The 20,563-nt window shown below is 41.1% G+C and overlaps 1 protein-coding gene across 1 annotated transcript in view; it reads right to left on the bottom strand.

Annotated features, from left to right (window-relative positions):
* LOC311127243 (anoctamin-1-like) overlaps window positions 1-16,257 on the bottom strand; it is a gene marked incomplete at its 5' end in the record, with an annotated part of 51,880 nt that extends 35,623 nt beyond the window's left edge. The window contains 9 exons of the mRNA XM_084159044.1: window positions 853-894; window positions 985-1,040; window positions 1,244-1,295; window positions 1,702-1,756; window positions 6,845-6,996; window positions 7,457-7,555; window positions 10,789-11,133; window positions 14,106-14,278; window positions 16,191-16,257. Of these exons, the coding sequence (XP_084015170.1) occupies window positions 853-894; window positions 985-1,040; window positions 1,244-1,295; window positions 1,702-1,756; window positions 6,845-6,996; window positions 7,457-7,555; window positions 10,789-11,133; window positions 14,106-14,278; window positions 16,191-16,257 (1,041 nt within the window). The remainder of the gene's footprint in view (window positions 1-852; window positions 895-984; window positions 1,041-1,243; window positions 1,296-1,701; window positions 1,757-6,844; window positions 6,997-7,456; window positions 7,556-10,788; window positions 11,134-14,105; window positions 14,279-16,190) is intronic.
* Window positions 16,258-20,563: the final 4,306 nt, after the last annotated feature.

The following is a 20,563-nucleotide window of genomic DNA, read 5'->3' as shown; positions in this document are numbered from 1 at the left end:
TCATGTTGCACTCCTCTGCCTGTCAGACGAGGTTTCACTAATAAAATGCCATCGCTCTCAGGCAGGGAAATGGGCACCCAGGGGTCCTGCCATCAGAGCCTCACAAATATTATATTTTTACTGAACAGTAGTCCCAATGGCACAGCACCAAACAGAGCTTCAGTAGGTTACTATCCTCCGCCCCAATGGCCCTGTCTGTTCCCAAACAGAGCGCCCACTTTGCAAGAGAAATTAGTGATGCCTGTGACTCATCATAGACCAGCGTAAAAGAACACAGGACTGGAAAAACAACAAACCATGGTACAACTCATAACGACATCAACTCTGAAATGTGATCATGCCGTCATCTCAAGAACATAATTTAATAATTAACATAATTTCTGTGAGCATTCAATTTGCTCTGTGCACCGGACTACAGCACATGGGTGGGAAAAAACATACCACTGCCATACGGCAGCTTGGATATTGAGTATTTCTCTGAGGCTTTAGGATTTTCTTTGCTCTGGGCTTAAATCGCTTAGATTCGACCAGACTGATTGTCATACAATGCTTGAGGATGGTGAAAAGGGATTAAGCCTGTTGCCGTGGTGACACTTTCAATACATACAGTATAATTATTCTCTAAGCCAAAAGGGGCTTTTCCTCTCCATCGCTGCTAAGGGCTTGCGTTTAGATAGCGTTTGAATTCTGTGCTTTAACCTTTTCAATATGCTCTGTCACTATCGACAAGACATTCCTGTCCTCACAAAAATAAAATGGTTTATGATAATCGCTAACAGTGACACAAATAACGGATTAGTTTGTGGTTTCATCGATTGCTTATTGACATGACCAATGATTTGCTCGTCTCACCTTTCTGTCATTGGCCTCCGCCCCCACGCCGTCAACATCCCCCTGCAAGACAAGTAATGACACAATGAGTGTTGTCTGGTCACAAAGCGCCTGGCTTTGCATGGGTATTGATATGTGTGGTAATATACTCACATCGTGAAGAGGGTACGCAGCAGTGTAAACACCATTGCCAAGGAGACTGGTGATTCCTGTAAACATCATTTTCAAGAGATCAAATTTACTATCAAACAGAAGGCACACAATAGCAATAATATTCTACTATAGCATCCTACATATAGTGCTGTCTATAAAGGTATTTTACTGGGATAATAAGACAGATGTCATTTACACCCCTAAAGGATCAGAATGAATAATAATATCCCTAAGAGAGAGGGGACATGGCTTGGCTTACCCATGGTGTATTTGGCTTTAGTGCATCTTGTACGTTTCAACACTTCATATACCTAAATGGGTAAATAACATGAAAATTAAAAAAAATACCTCTGCAATGTATTAAGATGAACTCAGGTAATCATCACATCCAAATAGGGCAGAAATCCTGTCTTGTGCCATGAATGTTAAGAAATTGACCTCTTAAAATTCAACTCCTGGCCATTAATGAACAACTCTAAATGCATTGATGGACAAGTTGTTTTCAAGCTTCACAGCGATCTCCAAAGTCATTATAGCTCAGTATTGATGTTTCTGTTAAGCGGTAAAGTTCCACACCATCTCCACTGGGAGCAATCTATGCTGATTGAGAAAAAATCCAATGAAAAGTGAATTACATTTACAAATCATAAATTTACTTGTGGTGTGAAGAGCTTTTTATTGTCTTGTCCATCATTCAAGCAAATCTATAGTACTTACTATTGAGGCCCTGGTTTTGCTGTCGAAGAAAGACTCTCTGTCTGAGAGATCAAACCTGTTAATACAGAAGACAGAGGAGCCTTTTGTCAGGGGTTTATTTAAAGGGCAATGTACTCAACCAGGAGAAAGTATGTTGGTGTTCCATGCAGACATACAGTGGCTTGCGAAAGTATTCATCCCCCTCTGCATTTTTCCTATTTTGTTGCCTTACAACCTGGAATTAAAATTGATTTTTTGGGGGTTTGTATCATTTGATTTACACAACATGCCTACCACTTTGAAGAAGCAAAACATTTTTTATTGTGAAACAAACAAGAAATAAGACCAACAAAAAAAAACTTGAGCGTGCATAACTATTCACCCCCCCCCCCAAAGTCAATACATTGTAGAGCCACCTTTTGCAGCAATTACAGCTGCAAGTCTCTTGGGGTATGTCTCTATAAGCTTGGCACATCTAGCCACTAGGATTTTTGCCCATTCTTCAAGGCAAAACTGCTCCAGCTCCTTCAAGTTGGATGGGTTCCGCTGGTGTACTTGAAGTCATACCACAGATTCTCAATTGGATTGAGGTCTGGGCTTTGACTAGGCCATTCCAAGACATTTAAATGTTTCCACTTAAACCACTCAAGTGTTGCTTTAGCAGTATGTTTAGGGTCATTGTCCTGCTGGAAGGTGAACCTCCGTCCCAGTCTCAAATCTCTGGAAGACTGAAACAGGTTTCCCTCAAGAATTTCCCTGTATTTAGCGCCATCCATCATTCCTTCAATTCTGACCAGTTTCCCAGTCCCTGACGATGAAAAATATCCCCACAGCATGATGCTGCCACCACCATGCTTCACTGTGGGGATTGTGTTCTTGGGGTGATGAGAGGTGTTGGGTTTGTGCCAGACATAGAGTTTTCCTTGATGGCCAAAAAGCTCAATTTTAGTCTCATCTGACCAGAGTACCTTCTTCCATATGTTTGGGGAGTCTCCCACATGCGTTTTAGCGAACACCAAACGTGTTTGCTTATTTTTTCTTTAAGCAATGGCTTTTTTCTGGTCACTCTTCCGTAAAGCCCAGCTCTGTGGAGTGTATTGCTTAAAGTGGTCCTATGGACAGATACTCCAATCTCCGCTGTGGAGCTTTGCAGCTCCTTCAGGGTTATGTTTGGTCTCTGTTGCCTCTCTGATTAATGCCCTGCTTGCCTGGACCGTGAGTTTTGGTGGGCGGCCCTCTCTTGGCAGGTTTGTTGTGGTGCCATATTCTTTCATTTTTTAAATAATGGATTTAATGGTGCTCCGTGGGATGTTCAAAGTTTCAGATATTTTTTAGAACCCAAACCTGATCTGTACTTCTCCACAACTTTGTCCCTGACCTGTTTGGAGAGCTCCTTGGTCTTCATGGTGCCGCTTGCTTGGTGGTGCCCCTTGCTTAGTGGTGTTGCAGACTCTGGGGCCTTTCAGAACAGGTGTATATATACACTGAGATCATGTGACAGATCATGTGACACATATTGCACACAGGTGGACTTTATTCAACTAATTATGTGACTTCTGAAGGTAATTGGTTGCACCAGATCTTATTTAGGGGCTTCATAGCAAAGGGGGTGAATACATATGCACCCACCACTTTTTTCATTTTACTTCACCAATTTTGACTATTTTGTGTATGTCCATTTCATGAAATCCAAATAAAAATCCATTTAAATTACAGGTTGTAATGCAACAAAATAAGAAAAACGCCAAGGGGGGGAATACTTTTGCAAGGCACTGTATCATATCAGTTTTGTAGGTACTGTACGTGGACAGCAATGTTTTTTTTGTGGCCAAGATGTCATACACATATTGTCATTAGTTAGACCAGACATACAATACAAGGTGGTTACAGGGAGAATATGGTTGCAACATGTCTTGGTAGCTAGTGTTAGTCAGCAGCCTGGCCTACACAGTGTTCATTGAGAGTCAGGAGCTCAAAATAGCCTGTAACCTCTATGCCCACTCTCTTGAATAAAACCTAGCTCAAAACACATTAAAATATTGTGCTTTTCACAATACATAATATTCTAACATCCAAATGCGGATTAACTATTCCCTGAACATCAGAGGATAAGTCTCTGTTTAAAAATAATATTGAATCGTAGTATGGATGTCTTACAAACATCTTGGTTCACATTTTGTGCCTGTTGACTGCACCTCTACATTATTACTGTAGGGCACAGTGGGGACATTAGCCATGAAAAAATGAGAAAAAGCTCAAGACTGGCAAAGACTGCGGGGGTAGAAGAGGGCCATAACACATTATGGGGAAATGCACCTACTGAGATTAATAATTACAGGTAGCAGCCTGTATCATTCATACATAATCACATCTTCTGCACATACAGTGCCTTGCAAAAGTATTCATCCCCGTTGGCGTTTTTCTTATTTTTTTGCATTACAACCTGTAATTTAAATGGATTTTATTTGGATTTATCTAAATGGACAAAATAGTCCAAATTGGTGAAGTGAAATGAAAAAAAAATTACTTGTTTAAATAAATTCTAAAAAATAAATAATGGAAAAGTGGTGCGTGCATATGTATTCACCCCCTTTGCTATGAAGCCCCTAAATAAGATCTGGTGGGATCAGGGTAAAGTTATGCATGCTCAAGTTCTGTTTTTTTGTCTTATTTCTTGTTTGTTTCACAAAGTTTTAGGCATGTTGTGTAAATCAAATGATACAAACCCCCAAAATATAAATTTTAATTCCAGGTTGTAAGGCAACAAAATAGGAAAAATGCCAAGGGGGGTGAATACTTTCGCAAGCCACTGTAAAAGCATCCAGCTCTCTAATTAAAATATTTTACACTGAAACCGCTGTGCCTCGTGGGACCCCCTCTTCAAGCTAATGAGCTGTCATTTTGACTGCAACATTCTAACAGAATACTCTTTATTTTACTTAAAATAACAATTGCATTTTCATTAGGTTATGTTACTGTAGGCTATACAGTATGTAAAAAAAAAGTATAAAATAAAAACACAAAAATTAAAGTGTTCAATCAATTTTATTTGTGGAGTGCCTTTGTTACAACTATGAAAACAGAAAGCATACAATATGCCCATTGAACACGCTAACAGATTATTGTTTATAATGACAAAAAAAACTTCAGTAGCCTAAACATCATTATAGGCACCAAATGTGCTTGATAAATAGTGAAAATCAGCACATAAGCAATAATGGCATTATAAGAAGCATCGATATGACACCACTGAAAAACAGTCAATTATTTAAACTTTGGATACCATGGTGAATTTGTTTGTTTCTTTGTTATCAAAATGGAGGTAACGTATGTTCTCTCTGAAGCGATCCCGTGACATGTTTTCTCCAAAGAAAAGTATCCCATACATGTCTGACCAGAAGCTCTCCATATACACACTCTTTCCAACGAATGCTCCACAGACATACAGGATTAAAATGAACGCTTCCAGCTCATCAACAGACAGATCCCAGGCAGTGTCTCCTTACTCCGTATGTGCCTTAGCCACAGTACAGTCCCATAAACAACGAAAGTTGGTGACTGCATTGCTGATGTTTTTTGCTTGAGAAGTAGGGCCTGCTCTCTCAGTGATGACATTTTGTGCTGATAATCGCCATGTAGAATTGTCATCGACTTGTTCTATCTAAACAGTGCCATCCCTTCCTCTCTCCTGTCTCACTGTTTCATTTGGTAGTGGCGGGGGCACCTACGCAGTGCCTATCATTCTGGCTTTTTTGTGCTTAAGCCTAGAAGGTGTAGGTTATTCAGGCTGAAGCTCAGAATCAGAAGAATAATCAGAGATGTCATGATCAATTTTTTCCCCGCCATCAGTCATTTTCATTTGGATCTTGTAGCATCGCTAACGCAGCATGTGCATCCATTCGTCTTGGTCTTCTTGCCATTGTAAATTACGCACGCTCTCACTGTGTACTCCAAGTAGGCCAGAGTAGACTGATAAACCTGCTTAGATTTGGTGGAGTGAAATAGGGTACATAACATTTTGAGTTTATAATTAGAACATACTAATAAAATTGAATGGGCCACCCTGTTCTTCATTCATAATTGGTGATTGCATAATTATGCATGGTTCGCTTCCCTTCGCTCGTCAACACACCCATCCTCCCAGTCATACTTTCTTCATTTATTTCATCTGTTGTTATATGTGTGAAATTAGTTTCGGTATAGTTTCGAGGCAATTATTGGGGTAATTATAAACTGCAAGTTTCACTGTTGGGAGAAGAAGCAGAGCAGGCTCTACTATCGTGAAAAGGAGGAACAATGGGGGAAAAACATAAAACTGGTTATAACTCCAGTTCTGTTTTTCATATTAAGATTCTAACGGTACATTTACATTTTAGTCATTTAGCGTGTTATATAGACTTATTTAGGAAAAGTCAAGGACGGAGGGGGGCAAGACTTTAAAAATGGCAGAGTAATAATTGTTTTAAATTCATGAGCAGTCAAAATGACTGCTTTAGTGGTTCTAGTGTTAATAACGCAATTTTCTCCCCAATTTCGTGATATCCAATTGGTAGTTACGATCTTGTCTTATCACTGCAACTCCCCAACAGGCTCAGGAGAGGCGAAGGTCGAGTCATGTGTCCTCCGAAACGTGATCCACCAAGCCACTTCTTAACACAATGCTCGCTTAACCCTGAAGCCAGCCGCACCAATGTGTCGGAGGAAACACTGTACAACTGATGACCGAAGTCAGCTTGCAGATGCCCGGCCTGCCACAAGGAGTCGCTAGAGTGCGATGAGCGAAGGAAAGCCCCTGGCCAAACCCTCCCCTAATCCGGACAATGCTGGGCCAATTGTGCGCCGCCCTATGGGCCTCCCAGTCACGGCCGGCTGTGACAGAGCCTGGGATCGAAACCCAGGCTGTAGTGGCACCTTAGACCGCTGCGCCACTCAGGAGGCCCCTACTGTAATGATTGCAATAGCTATACTGTAGCATTGTACCCATGTCTTGCATTGCAAATATATATCTTCCCTATTGCATGACACACATTTCAAGCCACGTTGAATTTCTCACATCCATAGTACAGGAAGTACACCTATTAACCTTTGAGCTCCGTAAAGTTGATCACGTCAGAATGTGCTTAATGTTCAATGCCACATGTCTCAGTGCTACTACTATACTCACAGGTGCTGCTTTTCCCTGGAGAAAGGGTGGGAGAGATGCTTCACATTTTGGGGTCTATTCGGCTCCACTTTAGGATGAAGTGGTGCAGTCACTTTGTGGATGAACAGATTGATCCTCTCCACCACATTACTTCCCTGTTTGACCTCGTACACCTGAAGAGAAAGGGAAAACAGGAAGAAAACATGTTGAGAAATTAGTGCATGAAAGGCTTTTAGTTACATAATTCTTATATCTTTTACATTTTAGTCATTTAGCAGATGCTCTTATCCAGAGCGACATACAATTAGTGCATTCATCTTATGATAGCTAGGTGAGACAACAACTCATCACAATCTTATCAAGAACATGTTCCCTCAACAATGTGTTTATCAGCAACATCAGTGCTAGTAGAACAAGAGAAGTGCATTTTTTTCTTTTTTGGGGGGAGAGGGAGGCGTCGGGGCACTGTGAGAGTTATTTAAGTGACCCTTCAAAGAGATAGGGTTTTAGACGTTTTCGGAAGTTGGGCAGGGACTTCGTTGTCCTGACTTTAGGGGGAAGCTTGTTGGGGTGCAGGCCTCCCATAGAAACTGACCAGTGATCCACAGTGATTCATCTAAAGGCAGATCATACCTTTTTGGTGGGCATCTTGAGCTTCATGAATTCTGCCTCCCGACAGAGCACATTCCAGGGAGCATGGATCTTCAGGAAGCCAATTCCTGGGATTTTGTTCTAGAAAACAGAGAATGTTGTGTTGAATTTTTTTTTAAATAAGGCAAAAGGTTTGCATGGAAATTTTACGTGTGCTGAAATAAGTTTCCCCTGTTTTATCTGCGTGATATATACGTCTCTAGAATAAAGCTACCTTCACACCTCTAAGGACTAATCAGTCTCTCCAAGGTAAAGCACAGCAATGCTACTGCAGCATGGCAACTGCAAAAAAGTCGCAATGCTACAGTAGAAAGGATTGTTGTCGGTTAGAGTCAGCCAAAGGCTGTATCCACTTGAAAAGAAAACAATGTCTCATAGTCAAATATACCGGACAAATGTTCTCTCTCCACAATCTCCTCTATAAAAAACAACTGTCGTTATGTAAGTCCCTCTCATATGCTCCTGACCCACTTCCTCACACCTCCCAGCCCACTTCAGGGTCCTGGCCCTGTCTGTTGAGAACACTGTGGCAGACTACACTTTCCACAGCAATATCAAGCAGAACAGATCCTGCCAATTCTATTTTCGGGCTCTGGTTCGATTATCCACAAACAACCCTCATTCATGGACAAGTTAATAAAAGAAAACAAGGAGTGTTGAATAAACTATGTACAGACTTACTCAACAAAGCATAAGGATGTTGTGAACAAGTATGAAATCATTTTGAATTTGCCTTAATATCACTCAAAACAAAACTTCTCCCTTGTGAGCAACAATCACTAAATGGTAGGAGACCTCTTCATGCATGCAATGGGAACCCAACTCCCACAGAACCACATGCCTCCTACCATTTTTCTGCCAAAATGTCACGTAACAAACACATATCAACAATAAAAGATAGAACAGGAAACACATGTCAAATCTTTACTTAAGTGGTTTCAGTATTGGTTAGCAAAATGGAGTGGTTAGGAACTATGGCCTTACCATTAGTCTTTCATACAGGGCAGTTTCCCATGGTTTTTAAATCCCAAACATGTTTTATACTGTAAAGGTATTTCAATCTGAATGGGAGACACAATGTATCTTGTGTCTTGATCAATGTAATGATTTATGATAAATGAGTAATGATTAATAGGTCAATAGCCACTCTATATGGTGTATGTAATAACCTATGACATTAGGCCTATTTTTGCATGTAAGGCTGAAAATAATTACTCCCATTGTAGAGAAAATCTATTACACATGCTGTCCTTTCTTATCAGATATACAGTACCAGTCAAAGGTTTGGACATACCTACTCATTCAAGGGTTTTTATTTATTTTTTACTATTTTCTACATTGTAGAATAATAGTGAAGACATCAAAACTATGAAATAACACATATGGAATCATGTAGTAACCAAAAACGTGTTAAACAAATCAAAATATATTTTCTATTTGAGATTCTTCAAAGTAACCACCCTTTGCCTTGATGACAGCTTTGCACACTCTTGGCATTCTCTCAACCAGCTTCACCTGGAATGCTTTTCCAACAGTCTTGAAGGAGTTCCCACATATGCTGAGCACTTGTTGGCTGCTTTTCCTTCACTCTGCGGTCCAACTCATCCCAAACCATCTCAATTGGGTTGAGGTCAAGTGATTGTGGAGGCCAGGTCATCTGATGCAGCACTCCATCACTCTCCTTCTTGGTCAAATAGCCCTTACACAGCCTGTAGGTGTGTAGGGTCATTGTCCTGTTGAAAAACAAATTATATAGTCCCACTAAGTGCAAACCAGATGGGATGGCTTATCGCTGCAGAATGCTGTGGTAGCCATGCTGGTTAAGTGTGCCTTGAATTCTAAATAACTCAGACAGTGTCACCAGCAAAGCACTCCCATACCATCACACCTCCTCCTCCATGCTTCATGGTGGGAACCACACATGCGGAGATCATCTGTTCACCTACTCTGCGTCTCACAAAGACAAGGCAGTTGGAACCAAAAATCTCAAATTTGGACTCATCAGACCAAAGGACAGATCTCCACCAGTCTAATGTCCATTGCTCGTGTTTCTTGGCCCAAGCAGGTCTCTTCTTATTATTGTTGTCCTTTAGTAGTGGTTTCTATGCAGCAATTTGACCATGAAGGCCTGATTCAAGCAGTCTCCTCTGAACAGTTGATGTTGAGATGTGTCTGTTACTTGAACTCTGTGAAGCATTTATTTGGGCTGCAACCTGAGGTGCAGTTAACTCTAATGAACTTATCCTCTGCAGCAGAGGTAACTCTGGGTCTTCCTTTCCTGTAGTGTTCCTCATGAGAGACAGTTTCATCCTAGCGCTTGATGGTTTTTGCGACTGCACTTGAAGAAACTTTAAAAGTTATTGAAATTTTCCGGATTGACTGACCTTCATGTCTTAAAGTAATGAGGGACTGTCGTTTCTCTTTGCTTATTTGAGCTGTTCTTGCCATAATATGGCCTTGGTCTTTTACCAAATAGGGCTATCTTCTGTATACCAACCCTACCTTGTCACAACACATCTGATTGGCTCAAATGCATTAAGAAGGAAAGAAATTCCACAAATTAACAAGGCACACCTGTTAATTGAAATGCATTCCAGGTGACTACCTTATGAAGCTGGTTGAGAGAATGCCAAGCGTGTGCAAAGCTGTCATCAAGGCAAAGGGTGGCTACTTTGAAGAATCTCAAATATAAAATATATTTTCATTTGGTTAACACTTTTTTGGTTACTACATGATTCCATATATGTTATTTCATAGTTTTGATGTCGTCACTATTATTCTACAATGTAGAAAATAGTCTAACTAAAGAAAAAAACATTCAAAAAGTGTGTCCAAACTTTTGACTGGTGCTGTATATTTGGTGAAAGCTGTTCATTTGATAAAGATCAATAACTTGACGAATACAGGGCTATTGTAGATTTGAAAAATCATAACTGAACACAGGAAACCCTCACTGCAAGAGGCAGGTCAATGTGCTTTGTTCCAGTATAAAGATAGATGATACAATCGCTACATGAACAATAGATGGACAAATGTCAACCAGTCAATATTAGGAGGAATGGAGAATTCAGTCGTGTTCAATGGTACAACCTGACCTCAAAGACAACAAGCAAGCATCTAGGCTAAATGCACCACCACACCAGGGCTTGAATACTACCCGAGTCTACTACAGAATAGTTCGATCAACATTTTTGGTATCAGTTAGGTTAGGGTGTCTAATTGCTAGGTTATTCCAAAAAGACCTCTTGAGATGTTCTACTGTTGAGGTTTTCCAAAGTGTGGGGAAAAGACACAGTCGAAGGCCACTAACTCACCCCCTCATCCTTTTCTAGCTCCAGACCCATCTCCCGAAGGTTATCCTCAAACTCATTCTGGCGGAAGCGCTTGTCATCCTCATGGTAGTCAAGGCGATGCTTGTAGGCAGCAATCTCAGGGTCTTCTCTGGGTGGTGGTGTGTCCCGACTTCTCATCATGCTCAGACAGCGGCGTAGGCTCCTGAGGATGCGGTAATCTGCAAAGCGGGATGTCTTGCGGTGAACACTCTGGGGTTTCTGGACATGATATGTGAGAACATAGTCCACCCGCCGCTGGCCATCCTGGAATGTAGGCCCCTGCCTTGGGCCTGAGGCTGCTTCATCTGACTTGAGGAAGTTCAAGTGCTGAGAAGAGAGAGAAAGGGGATTGTAGTTTTTAATGGAGACATGTTGGCAGATCATGAAGACAAGGCATGTGTAATTCTAGCCTGTGAGAATTTGTTGTTTGCACATTTGTTTATCTTTTAAATTGCAAAAGCTTAAGCCATGTGGCTAGTCAAATCCCCCCTCTCCACCGTGATGCATCTGTGCACTCAACCCCATCTCTGCTACTGCCTTCTTCAAGGAGGGGGAATTTAATCATTCTGTAGAGATTAAATGATGCCCCTCAAAAGATGACAAAATAGTATTTGCACCCTGCAACACATTACGTTAGACTTTCTCATAATACTACATGTCCTAATCCAACTCATGAGGACATACTGTACCTGAAGACCAGTGACCAAATCAATGATACGCTATTTGACAGTACGACTCAGAGGAACATATGGTAACAAAGAGACTGGTGTTTGTCTTAGCCTGTGACCTAAAAACATTATTGCTTAATTCACGATTTGTTATAGTGTGAAATGGGATTTGGCAGCAAATTGAAGTAAGGCTTTAAATTAAATGGAATATTGTCGTTTTTTTATAATATGCATCACAAACAAAAACATCAAAACACACATCTAAAAATGATATCTAAAAATGCAAACAAACAAAACAAACAGGCACTCCTGTCAAAGGGTGCACTCGACCCCTCCCACCTCGAGCCACCGGCCCAGTGAGGCCCCCGACCCTGGCCAAAGGGGATAATAAATGATAAATGTTGTAGTTCAAATTGTCCCCATTTACAGAATCAAAAATGTTTGTTTTACAGATGAGGATTGTGTAAATGACGTATGTATTGTTTTTCATCTTTCAAAAATGGACTGCACTTGTCCACATTGAACTCATGACCTTGTCAAATAAAATGTACTGCATCTTATTACAGCTGATATGTGAAAAGCTAAATGTGTGCCATATAGTATGTTATAAACAAACACCACAACTTTGACTCTGAAATAATCCTTCTCTGCGGGGAAGGGTTCATGAATACAATGCTATACCGTCATGTTTACACATTTATATATTAAGCACACATATTTTCCCCTTGTGCTATATAGATGTGTTACTGCAAAATAACTGTTAGGTATGGTGACACACATTGATATATAATAGGGATATAGGTATTTTTACCTTAAAATAACTCAAAATGGATTGTATGCATTAACACAAAGTACATTTGTGTAGATATTGTTTAAGGACTCTAGTTTGAATGGCCTCACCTGTATGTTCTCTCTACTGGTATGGCACACCCAAACACAATATTTGCTCTGCAATTATTTGCTTGAAATTCATTGCTTTTTCAATCACATATGGAACATGCCTTGAGAACAAACAGTAGTTTCCTCATGGAAAACAAACCTATTTGATAATCGAGAGACAAAAAAGCCCTATTCGTTGGAGAAACATCTCAGTACAAGCATCCCACTGGACGACAAGCCTCAGCCCCCTCAGAACAGGAAGTCACAGCAAAGGTCACTCCTCACAGGGAAAATAAGGATGTGGTTACGGCATGTTACAGATACAGGAACGGAGAGAACCAGTACCCTTAATTCAACCACCCACCTCCTAACTTCTGTGCTGTGAGCAAAACTAGCATGCATATCAAGTGTTATTACTCAGCCACAGGCCCCCCAATCTACAGACGCATGCATATCTTCTTACACATTTACATATCAACCTTTACAGCTGTATTGCTATTGGTGCTAAACCATCTAACTATCATGCCGATTCACTATCAGCAGAGTCCTGTGGGAGAGGTTTGAACATAACACCCGTAAGTTCACTATAGGATAGCTGAACAACAATACTGCATAATTTTTATATCATAATGAATACATAAGCTAATTCTGGAAATAGGTCCTCACCCAAAAAAATAATCAGTCAGTGTATGTTTTAGCAGTCACTTGATACATAACAATACATCCGCATTCCGCACTGATTTAATTGACTGCGTTTCGAACAATGTACTTGACCTTTCTTGCCTGCTTTAGGTGCTTATCTCAGCTCGCTTAATCATTCCCAGTGTCTGTGATTAGATAGACCAAGACTGCAATTACTGTCCAAATGACCCGCTGACCAAATGAAAGGTCCACAAGTTTGACCTCATACAATCTTCACAGTGATAGGAGAGTAGTCCTCATCAAGAGAGGAACACCACCTCTGACTTTCTACACAACTGCTAACACAGGGCAGTAGATGGGGGCTACTTCCTATGAGAATTCTTTATTTGCTCCATTTCTTTCTTCAAAAGCCAGTTGAACAGTGCTGAAGAGATTATTTTGAATGGTTTTAGGTTATTAACATACACTAATTATACACATAAGTTCATTTTAGTGTGGTAAATATGATGAATGAGGATTAAAACAAAGATTCCACCCAGGATTAGATATGCCCATCAGTTGTTTACACACTTTGAACTACTTTATTAAATGCTTTGATCTTGAGGAACAAATGTCAAATTATTTTGTATTATACCCGACAAGACATGCCACCAGAGGTCTCTTCACAAGAACAGACTATGGGAAGCACACAGTACTATATAGAGCCATGAGTACATGGAACTCTATTCCACATCAGGTAACTGATGCAAGCAGTAGAATCAGATTTAGAAAACAGATATAAATACACCTTATGGAACAGCGGGGACTGTGAAGAGATACATACACACAGGTACAGACACACGCATATGCACACACGCCATCACACGCACTCTATACACACGTACATTGTAATATTGTTGTATGGTGGTATTATACATTTTGTATTGCAGATATGTAGTGGTGTAATAATGCTCTATGATGTACTGTTTTATATTTTGTTTTATGTGTGATGTAAGTGCCTTAATGTGTTTGGACCCCAGAAAGAGTCAAGGCTGCAGTGCCAAGGCAGCAGCTAATGGGGATCCCTAATAAATACAAATACAAATTCCCAATGTAGAGAAGACAACTTACGATGGAGTCATACCGGTTGTATTTGCCATCACCACCATCCTTAGTGTTCCCAAAGTCAGCTGCCTTCTCCTCAACGGATACAGGGATATAATAGTCATTCCTCCTCATGGCGCCTTGCTCTTCCAACTCAGTGAGAAGACTACCAGAGAGGTCGTGTACTATAAAGGTTTTACCTGTGGGGGAGGAAAGAGATATGATTAGGTTGGAACAATATAAGTATTTGATACTCTGATATGTGCTTTCAGGTCAAATGGTGCTAAGAATGCACTGTCCAGATGAGCATCCCACCATTGTGTATTGTATGATGACGTTCTTGACAGCCACAAAAAAGAACCAACATGCTTTGGGTATTAATTTCTAGGGTAAACCAACCATGTGGATGAGGAAGTACCCATATAGTTGACTATAATCACTGAGAATCTGATCATATCTTCATTGCACTCAACATCTACGTGCATGTTGTGTGAATGTTGAGCAAAAATGTTTTTGTTTTTTTCAAAGAGCTAATGTAAAAGCACTGGTTGTGTAAGCATGTCCATGAATCTCTCATGGCCTAAAGGCTAACGTTGCCTCGGTTTACCGCTTTGATTTGTGTTCATTTGTCACCCCACATGCCTGTATGACAATATTTCTATCAATATTTTAATATCTTAGCGTACCTAGACAATGTACAGATCTGGTCTTTGATTAGGAAACATTGAGATGCCTTTTACATTGAGAAAACCTTTGAAGGAATACAAAGGAACCCCACCAAGTATCTGCCTATTCTTGGGCAATGACTCACAAGGATTCCCTTACCCTAGGCAATGCTAGGGACAGCTTCTGACAGTCAAAGACTCATATATACTGTAAGTCAAGTCCTTGTAATAACATTTCACAGATAAGGGCCCTTTGGTGCTCTTTAGGAGAAAAAAGGAGTGTGTGCTGAAATTAGCAGGAGCCTGATATGGACCATAATAGGCTTAAGAATTACATGATATAATTACACTGACAGCTCCATTCAGTCAAAACTAGTGACCTGATGTTGTCTTGCACTGCAGAATTGTGTGTTAGAATTTACAATTCAGTAATATTCAGTAATGATACAAACACTATTTTGTATCTCTCCATAAAGATGCTATATGAATCAAAATTGGCAAATAGTAAAGTGATTTTTTTTCTGATTTAGAAGCTTGATTTGTTATATCAACATGAAACAAACCTATGTGAACTTATTGAGAGCTGAAGGAATATGATATGTAGTGATGGAGTAGCTAAAGCAAAATGAAATTACATGCTTATCAGAAAGAATACCTTCCTATGCTAATTCCATTCCTCATACCATTCAACATTAGAATAATTCAATAGTAGTCATAGATAGATACTGTATAAAACAAAAGCTGTCAAAAACATTTCTTAACATATTTGTTTTTATGAATTCAAGTTAGAATGGTTTGGATGACAGTATAAGGCATGCTTAAATGGAGTCGTGCTTACATAAATATCTCAGTCTGTGCTTCTATCAGCTACTGTAGCCTAGAGTAGTCCAACTGGTTCCACGGTGGAACACTCGTCTCGGAATACTGATCAGCACTGACAGCCAGGTAAACAAACCTCTCAATGCTACATTACAGTCGGCTATAACCTTACAGTGAATGGTCATGATGACAAATGTGTAATAAATCGTTTCCAACCCCCAAAAATGTGTCAAATATAAACATGCAAAAAATAATGTGTTAAAAATAAATCGAGTGGGCTTTATTATAATTAAAGACTAGGCTACAAGCCTGCCTTCCTACATTTTACATTTACTTTAGTCATTTAGCAGACAGTTATCAAGAGCGACTTAAAGGATCAATTAGGATTAAGTGTCTTGCTCAAGGGCACATGGACAGATTTTTCACCTGCTTGGCTCGGGGATTCTAACCAGCGACCTTTCAGTTACTGGCCAACGCTCTTAACCGCTAACCTGCCGCATATTCATCCATCAAATGTAGCTCTATACCTTATACAACCATAGCACCTGTGGTGCGCTTCTTTTTATTGGAGCTTGTACATTTAGAAAATAATTTCAAATCAGCCTTTAATCAAACAGCATTAACTTACCAGAGACTTTATCATGATTGTTTATGGTTTGCATTGGATCATCATCACCACCACCATGTCTCTCCATTTGAACAGACTATTTATCTCAACAGATTTCTTCTCTCTGTCCTCCACGCTCTGAAAATCATCTAGTCGAAGCCTTCACTGCGCCCGTGGGCTCAATGCACTGATGTGGCATGCAAACGTTGGGTTTCCCACAGAACGTCCCCCTGCCTCCCCACCGAAGGCTAGCCTACTACAGAGGCTCGCTCTCTCGCTCTCTCTAAACAAGAAATCTAATCCATACGCGTTACGAATGACATAATGTGCATTATGTGCCCTCCCACAACACATCATGCCAAATAGCTTTAATATATTTCAGTGCAGTGCATCACTAGGATGGTCAATGTGGTGGTGAAAACACCAGAAAAGACAGCTGGTGCCGCCCACGATCTGATGTATCCTCCAACATGGGTAGGTGTGAGGCTATCCGTCAAACGCAAGGGATGTTTCATGCTTGAAATGCATGAATTACGATACACTCATTTGACTGAGCAACGCGGCAACATCTTACAGTGCATAATGGTTCTATGATTTCTAATAATGTAATGATTTGACCTGCACCTTATTTGACCTGCACTGTCATGCACTCAGTTTTTCATACTCTTATCAAAACCTTGATTGCTGACTTTGTGAACCCCAAAAATGAGCAAATGAATTAATCATTGGATAAATTTTTTTCTATGAAAGAACCCATTCTAGAGGAGTTCGAGTGAGGGCATTTAATTTACCTCGAGCCTGGCGACCACGTCAATACCTGGAGGCGACAGTCCGTGCGCCACGAAATGCTTGCATGTCCAATGAATCTAGGCTAGTCTCTCTTCAATACGAACCCAGAGTGACAGTCACAGATTAAGCGTTCAAGAAAAAGGTCAGATGTAGCCTAGAACGTGTACTGTATGTCAAATTTAGATGCCCAATCGCCCACTATATCTAACTTTTATGCGGGACATTCTGCATACATGCAGAATGTAAATTTTACGCAGCTGGCGAGGAAACGACTTCGTTCTGTACAATGCTTAAATTTGTCAGGAGCATGATCATGGTACAAATGTAATTCTCCATAACAAAATATTTTAAAACGTGTTTTTATATCTAGCAATAGTTCGTCGTCATCAAAAACACACCTGGTAACCTGTAGCCGTGTATGATGGTAAGACTATATTTACATGTGGATAATCTGTTTTTCGAAACATTCTGGAAATTTTACACTTTACGATTAGGCTGTCCAGGATGCCACTGGAAAACACTGGCATTTTATAGGGAAACTCCCACCGCGACAACGAGACGCACCTGGGTTTTGAACCAACTTGGTCAAACGAAACAATGTTTATTTAGACAGCAATTAGGCCTACCTTAGTTCAGCACAATAAAGCAATAATGTCCAGACACACAAGTCAACAGAACTGCACTTTCCCACATGGTTCTAGTCTCACCTTTGTCGGCGACTCACCTGTGTCAAAGATGATATGTTATAACAAGACTGGAAATACATGTCCTCAATGTTTATTGGCAAACGAGATCAGGTGGGACCATTCTAGCCAATGAGAGGGCAGATACGCGTGTGAACAACAGGCACAACTAAGTCGTTTTTCTCAGTGCCGGAATGCAGCTTGCATCCACTTATGTCAGTACACTTGTAACAGCCTAAACATTATGAAACTTCTATTTGATGAAATATGCCTTACGTAATTCGACACTCTCTTATAGACCACCATACAAAAAAGGACTCATCTCACGCGGACAGATTTTGGGCAGAGTAAATCCTCTCCCTTCGCCTCTTCCTCTCTGCCTGTCTACCTGCTCCGCACATCCATGCTACAACTCCCTCCTAGAGAATGAATCAGGAAATGTTAAATTGTTGTCGTCTTCTTAGTGCCACAACAAACAATAACCTACAGAGTTTGGCATTGAATTACCATTGAAGATAGCAAATAGTCTTGCAAGTCTGTGAATCAGAATAGTTATATATAAATATCAGGTCAGCCTAGGATGACAATAGGAAACGCAATACAACACATTAGGAATGTTTTCGAATGACCTTATCTCTGCACACACATTACAGCCTGGACGTGTAGGGACTGGTATGAAGCAGGGAATAAGATCCAACATGTGGCACTCCCATCTGTTCTCAGATCAGATCAGAGCCAGAGAACCTGAGACTTCTAACTACAGTAGGAAAGTGAAAGTACATGCATAAAAAGTATTATATTGTGCATCATTCACATCTGGATTTAACCACCTGTTCTGTAACATCTTTAAAAGGTAGCCTGTGTCTGTGCATACAGTCTTGTTTAAAATGTTGAAAACTGATGGGAAATGGAATAGAAATACAGTTGAAGTCGGAAGTTTATATACACTTAGGTTGGAGTCATAAAAACTCGTTTTTCAACCACTCCACAAATTTCTTGTTAACAAACTATAATTTTGGCAAGTCAGTTAAGACATCTACTTTGTGCATGACACAAGTAATTTTTCAAACAATTGTTTACAGACAGATTATTTCACTTATAATTCACTGTATCACAATTCCAGTGGGTCAGAAGTTTACATACACTAAGTTGACTGTGCCTTTAAACAGCTTGGAAAATTCCAGAAAATGATGTCATGGCTTTAGAAGCTTCTGATAGGCTAATTGACATCATTTGAGTCAATTGGAGGTGTACCTGTGGATGTATTTCAAGTCCTACCTTCAAACGCAGTGCCTCTTTGCTTGACATCATGGGAAAATCAAAAGAAATCAGCCAAGACCTCAGAAAAAAAATGGTAGACCTCCACAAGTCTGGTTCATCCTTGGGAGCAATTTCCAAACGCCTGAAGGTACCACGTTCATCTGTACAAACAATAGTACACAAGTATAAACACCATGGGACCACGCAGCCATCATACCGCTCAGGAAGGAGATGCGTTCTGTCTCCTAGAGATGAACGTACTTTGGTGTGAAAAGTGCAAATCAATCCCAGAACAACAGCAAAGGACCTTGTGAAGATCTTGATCCAAACCAGTCAGGTTTCAAGACTGGTCATTCAACTGAGACTGCTCTTCTCTGTGTCACGGAGGCTCTCCGCACTGCTAAAGCTAACTCTCTCTCCTCTGCTCACCTTCTAGACCTATCCACTGCCTTTGATACTGTGAACCATCAGATCCTCCTCTCCACCCTCTCCGAGTTGGGCATCTCCGGCGCTGCTCACTCTTGGATTGCGTCCTACCTGACAGGTCGCTCCTACCAGGTGGCGTGGCGAGAATCTGTCTCCGCACCACGTGCTCTCACCACTGGTGTCCCCCAGGGCTCAGTTCTAGGCCCTCTCCTATTCTATCTATACACCAAGTCACTTGGCTCTGTCATATCCTCACATGGTCTCTCCTATCATTGCTACGCAGACGACACACAATTAATTTTCTCCTTTCCCCCTTCTGATAACCAGGTGGCGAATCGCATCACTGCATGTCTGGCAGACATATCAGTGTGGATGTCGGATCACTACCTCAAGCTGAACCTCGGCAAGACGGAGCTGCTCTTCCTCCCGGGGTAGGACTGCCCTGTCACGCTCTGGCTCCGGGACTCTGTATGTTGAGCCAGGGTGTGTTCGTTCTGTGTGGGTTGTTTCTAGGTTGGGTGTTCTAGGTTGTTGTTTTCTGTGTTGGCCTAAGTGACTCCCAATCAGAGGCAACGAGTGTCAGCTGTTTGCTGGTTGTCTCTGATTGGGAGCCATACTTAACTGTCTGTGTTTCACTTTGTGTTTGTGGGTTTTTGTTCCTTTACGGTCATTGTTACTGTGGACTTCACGAATCGTCTATTGTTTTGGTTTTCGTGCTTTATTTAATAAAGTCAATCATGTTCGCTCAACACGCTGCGTATTGGTCTACTCCTTACCCAGACGATCGTGACATGCCCGCTCCATGATCTCGCCCTCACGGTTGACAACTCCATTGTGTCCTCCTCCCAGAGTGCAAAGAGCCTTGGCGTGACCCTGGACAACACCCTGTCGTTCTCCGCTAACATCAAAGCGGTGACCCGATCCTGCAGGTTCATGCTCTACAACATTTGCAGAGTACGACCCTACCTTACACAGAAAGCGGTACAGGTCCTAATCCAGGCACTTGTCATCTCCCGTCTGGATTACTGCAACTCGCTGTTGGCTGGGCTCCCTGCCTGTGCCATTAAACCCCTACAACTTATCCAGAACGCCGCAGCCCGTCTGATGTTCGACCTTCCCAAGTTCTCTCATGTCACCCCGCTCCTCCGCACACTCCACTGGCTTCCAGTTGAGGCTTGCATCTACTACAAGACCATGGTCCTAGCCTACGGAGCTGTGAGGGGAACGGCACCTCCT

Source organism: Coregonus lavaretus (genome assembly GCF_964263955.1).
Source record: "Coregonus lavaretus genome assembly, chromosome: 4".
Taxonomy (NCBI): Eukaryota; Metazoa; Chordata; class Actinopteri; order Salmoniformes; family Salmonidae; genus Coregonus; species Coregonus lavaretus.
Note: the sequence above shows the minus strand (reverse complement) of the source record. Positions and strands in the feature narration are given on the sequence as shown.